At 42.3% G+C, this 5,073-nt stretch overlaps 1 protein-coding gene across 1 annotated transcript; it reads left to right on the top strand.

Annotated features, from left to right (window-relative positions):
- Window positions 1-265: 265 nt before the first annotated feature.
- Window positions 266-4,777, top strand: pax1a (paired box 1a). Its single transcript, XM_026304289.1, has 5 exons — window positions 266-665; window positions 1,329-1,973; window positions 2,913-3,046; window positions 3,533-3,749; window positions 4,279-4,777. The coding sequence occupies exons 1-5, from the start codon at window positions 662-664 to the stop codon at window positions 4,371-4,373; spliced, it is 1,095 nt and encodes a 364-aa protein (XP_026160074.1). The 5' UTR covers window positions 266-661; the 3' UTR covers window positions 4,374-4,777.
- The last annotated feature ends 296 nt before the right edge of the window (window positions 4,778-5,073 follow it).

Raw genomic sequence — 5,073 nt, 5'->3', positions numbered from 1 at the left:
CTCCTTTTGTAATTCAGATCAAATTGCAGCTACATTGCCTGTGATGCGCACTGAAAATATGCACGTTACCAACATTTGAGTCAGCTTCGCCAGTGGTTTAACTTTATTTCAGAGCTGACAACGTCGGTTCAGAAAGAAAACACCCCCTTATCCACCTCCCTCCACCCCCACTGTCATGCCTCTGTGTATCTGCTATGATATATAAGTCCTTACCAGAAGGCTGCATGTTGGATGAAAAGTTTCCCTTTCTGCCACTTCCCCTATGCAAAATATTCAAGGAGGCTGCACGACTTCAACCGGATGGGGTTTGCATTGGCTGACAGCGTTTCCAGCGCAGAACGACCAATGAGACCAAAGCAGAGGCGCAGCGAAGATTGACGTGGAGGACGCGTCAAATTAATTCCAGCAAACTCCGGACTCCCCGGGATAACTCCAATTTGCTTTTATCGGATGAAGTTCACTTCGGTGCCATTGTATCTTGCAGTCACTTGCTTCCAAAAAAGAAGGGATACGCTACACTCGGACGAGATTTTGAGACGTCTGCTTTCCCTCTTCTGAGGCTCATTCTTCCCGTTCCCCTTCTTTCTCTTCCTTGGCTTGGACGCATTCAGCCATTTGAAAGGTCGCCTATATTTCCCAGCATCTCGAAACATATAGGCAAATGGGTAAGCCTGCGTTACAATCTGCATGCTCCACTGGCACGGTGCTTATGGAAGCGTAGCCGAATTCGATACGCCTGCGTAAAGAGAAATAAGCATAAGTTGTTTTGTTTTGTTTTTTTAGTTCAAATAGTGTGCAAATGAAGGGAGTCTTCTGGGCGACTGCTTCTCACGTTTATTTCACGGGAGTGTTTTCCAGCTCTATGCAACAGGCACTGTCGTCTGTTTAAAGCCATAAATCTTAAATGGAACCACACCACCAATTTTCCTGTGAAAAGTGGTTCTTTGAAGAGCTCTCGAGTGTCTATTGCTCAAGCTCGCCATTTTTAATGTTGCTTTTTCTGGTGTACGCGAGGATAGTGGAGGGTAAACACTTACACACTTGTGTTAAAGTTACAAAATAAAGGTTACCATTGTGTGTAGGCTGACACGACAACTTTTTAACCTCAAATTACGGTGTAAATTATAGAAGCTGCCCTGTGTCAAAAGGGGGCAGGTTGAGCATCTCAGAGTTGCCTTGTCTCCATATATTATTTTAGGGAAATATATTTTACGGCAGCTCATTACAGTCCCAACAGATAGAGAGTACATCTTCTCTGACAGCATTGCACGTCTTGTGTTTCACACCTCATGCCGTAGTCTAACTTGTGCATCTCTCTTCTCGCGCAGAGCAAACCTATGGAGAGGTGAACCAGCTTGGCGGCGTGTTCGTCAACGGGCGACCCCTGCCCAACGCCATACGGTTAAGAATAGTGGAGCTGGCTCAGCTCGGTATCAGACCCTGCGATATAAGCCGGCAACTCCGAGTCTCCCACGGCTGCGTGAGCAAGATTCTAGCGCGGTACAACGAGACAGGCTCCATCTTACCCGGTGCCATCGGTGGAAGCAAACCACGGGTCACAACGCCTAACGTGGTGAAAAATATCAGGGAATACAAACAGAACGACCCGGGGATCTTTGCTTGGGAGATCCGGGACAGGCTTTTGGCGGATGGAGTTTGTGACAAGTACAATGTTCCCTCGGTCAGCTCGATCAGCAGGATTTTACGCAACAAGATTGGAAATCTCTCCCAGCCTAATCAGTATGAGAGCAGTAAGCAAGCCTCCGCGCAGGCTGGGCTCCCCTACAACCACATATACCCTTATTCTTACCCCAACACCATGTCGCCAAAAATGAGCAGCCCTCCTGGAGTACCGGTGACGAGCATATCCAGGGCCTGGCCTTCCCCACACACCGTGAGCAACATCCTCGGTATACCGAACCACTTTCTGCTTTGTGAGAAATCCGAGGCCTCTGCGTCTCTGCGCCACACATGTAAGCCTTTAACTCTCGCTTTTCTCAAATAACTGAATAAACCTGTGCAGCTGGTTATTAGAGTGTTATTCTGCATGATGAATTGACATATTGCTCCACAAAACCCGTTTTGGCAACAAGTAGAACAATATGCCTAACTAAAGTTGTTACAGGCCTCAGTTTCAACATTCAGTCAGAGAGCAGTAAGACCAATCTCAATAGGCCTTTTCATGGCATGATGCATTTGCAAACACCTTGCTCACCTGAGACATCCCTCCTAATCCTTCAGCAAGTCATTACGCACATTTCTTTCTTTGCCTTTCTGATCTTTTGGCCAGTGTTTCGATGTAAAGTCGCCCTGGTCGAGTGCAGTTTTTGTGCCACAAGGGCCAACAGAGGTTTTACAAAATGTATGTTCAATAATATTTTAATATATAATTTAAAATGTCTATATGGTTGAAGTACCTCGATGCTGCAAACCTACTTATATGAGAATATTGCTTCTTTTACGCAAACCCAATAATAAAATCTAGATTTTTATTGGATATAAGAGCTAAGCCCGAATAATTAATATAAATATTTAGGAGAATAATATTTATAATTAGCTTCTGTTATTTACTTTATAGTTTTTTAAAGGTAAGGTTTTACCTGGGTGAACCTGGGTTTTACCTAATAATGTTTAAGTATTATAAACAATTACACAAATCATTTTAAGAATCTGAATTTATAGCCTATATTTGCAGTTGGCTGTAGTAATATATTAGCTTGAGTAACACTAAGTTAAAAACCATTTTGGAACGATCTGAGGTTTTAAAAATGAAAATGGCCATAGAAATGTTTTTCATTTTTATTTTCATAATTATTTATCAACCAAAATGGGACTGTACTGTTTTTTTTTTTAAACTTCTGTAATTTTACATTTAAAACATCTTTGACATGAAGTTACTGTTTCTAAATCAGCCATCGCTGGGGCGGAGGGATATCCACCAAAAATGGAGGAGTGGAGCAGCGTCAACAGAGCAGCTTTTCCAGCGGCTCACGCGGTCAACGGGATTGACAAATCAGCCATTGACGCCGACATAAAATACGCTCAGGTAAATAGTAAATATATTAATTTTCATTTATACAGGCTGTAACGTTTGAACACCAAGACAGGACGAGTGTGCTCACTCTGTATAGACAGTCCAAATGTTTAGTGCCATAATGGGTAGAGGCCTTTAAGAAATTGTCGCTCTGGATACAAAAGCCTGTGGCAGAGCTGTGAAACTTTTCCACGGATTTCACAGATTTCTGCTTAACAAACTTCTACCCCTGTGAGCCCCTTCTTGCAGAATTTTATAACTTGTGATTTGTTGCTTCTATGTTAAGGCCTGCACGATAAACTAGTTGTGTTCACAAACTCTAATTAGTTATGGTAAATTAAAATCTTGTGAAACTCATGCAGCCCATTCCTCACTTTGCTTCCCTGTTCTTCTGAATCACCGAGACACGCGTTGAGAGCCACTGCTGTAGGTCACACATTACTGTCACATGCAGTTAGACGCTCTGACCTTATTGAGTCTTATCTTGTTTGCCTGCAGCCTTCCTCGACACTGTCCAGTTATGTCTCGGCGTGCGCGTATTCTCCCACCAACCAGTATGGGGTTTACAGCGGGTCAGCAGGCGGGTATGTGGCTCCGGGCCACCACCACTGGCAGCCGCAGAGCCCGGCCCTGTCCCACCCAGGCAGCGGGATGGGTATGCATGCAGGGGAGATCCACTCACCGATGGCCTTCAAGCACCAGCAGACCCGAGAAGGTACAGAAATGGAAGGAAACCGTTACAGATGTGTGGAAAGAAATGTCTTGTAATAATAATAATAATAATAATAATAATAATAATAATTTAATTATTTTTGTAATTATTATTATTAGTGTCTTTTATTAAATCACGTTGTACCCAGAACTGTAGTGTCTCTCTCCCTCCCTCGTTCCTTTCTCACGCACACACACTTTCGCAATGACCGCGACGAGTGTAAACATTTACCAAATCCCAAATGAACTCTAATTACATGACAATTATTAAATATTGACTTTCCAGACTGAGCCAGCATCAGGCCTGCCAGGTGGTCCTGTAGGGCATTTTTACGCACAAAAAAATAAAGAGAAATAACCTTAATTAAAAATAATAATAATAAGTGTCTGTATTTCCCTATTGTGTTAGTCTGAAGCAGGTTAAGTCTGCGCTAACTCGTAGGGGGAATAATTCAGTCTAGGTGCGTTTATTTTAAGGAGTAGCATGCCCAGGCCCAATCTATTTGTGTGTTTATGTGCGTTTTGTTGTGCAGGAGACAGAAAACCGCCCAGTCCCCTGAGCAAGCAGCAGCAACACGAAGACTTGAATAACGTGCATGGACTCAGTCTCCCTACCTCATCATCATAACCGGGACTTACACCAGCTTAATTACCTGACCCATTTAAGCTGAACTCATGTCAGCAACTCCAACAGTAAGTCTGAACACTACCGGCTTGTTGCTGCGGGTGTTTGCAGCTTACAGTCAAACACAGGTCTATTCACATGCATTATGAAATCCAGTATAACATTATCGGCCTTCCTGGCCATATGAATGTAAGCTTGCATGGATATATCGGTTTCTCCCCTCATTGGTTGATCCTTTTCTTTGTCTTTATTGAAATACTTTATGTTGCTAGTCTGTATATTCTCTTATGGAGACTGCAGGGTTTAAAAAGAAAATCTTTTTTTTTTTTTTTGCCAATCCACTCTGTCAGTGACGTTTTGTTAGAAAGCTAAGGGCTATTCTGTAAAACTTCATGTTATATTCATTTGTGGCCATGATCTGGATTTTTCGGTGACTCAGCGATGTGAACAAAGAAATAGCCTAAATTGTCTAAATGTAAAATATTTGCAAAAGCTTTAATTATATATTTTTTATAAATTTCATTGTAAATATTAAAAAAATAAAGACTTTCTTAAATGCCATGCCACGTTTTTGTAGCCCATATCATTTCAGTGGAGTTTTGTTCTGTTCATACACGGAAGAAATGAAATTTGTTGCTTACATCCTACTTGTTGATGAGGGCGGTGATATTAGTTTATAGATAGATGGACACAGGCAAGGAAG

This window comes from Mastacembelus armatus, chromosome 22 (assembly GCF_900324485.2).
Source record: "Mastacembelus armatus chromosome 22, fMasArm1.2, whole genome shotgun sequence".
Taxonomy (NCBI): Eukaryota; Metazoa; Chordata; class Actinopteri; order Synbranchiformes; family Mastacembelidae; genus Mastacembelus; species Mastacembelus armatus.
The sequence above is the reverse complement of the archived record's forward strand: the minus strand, read 5'-3'. Positions and strand labels throughout refer to the sequence as shown.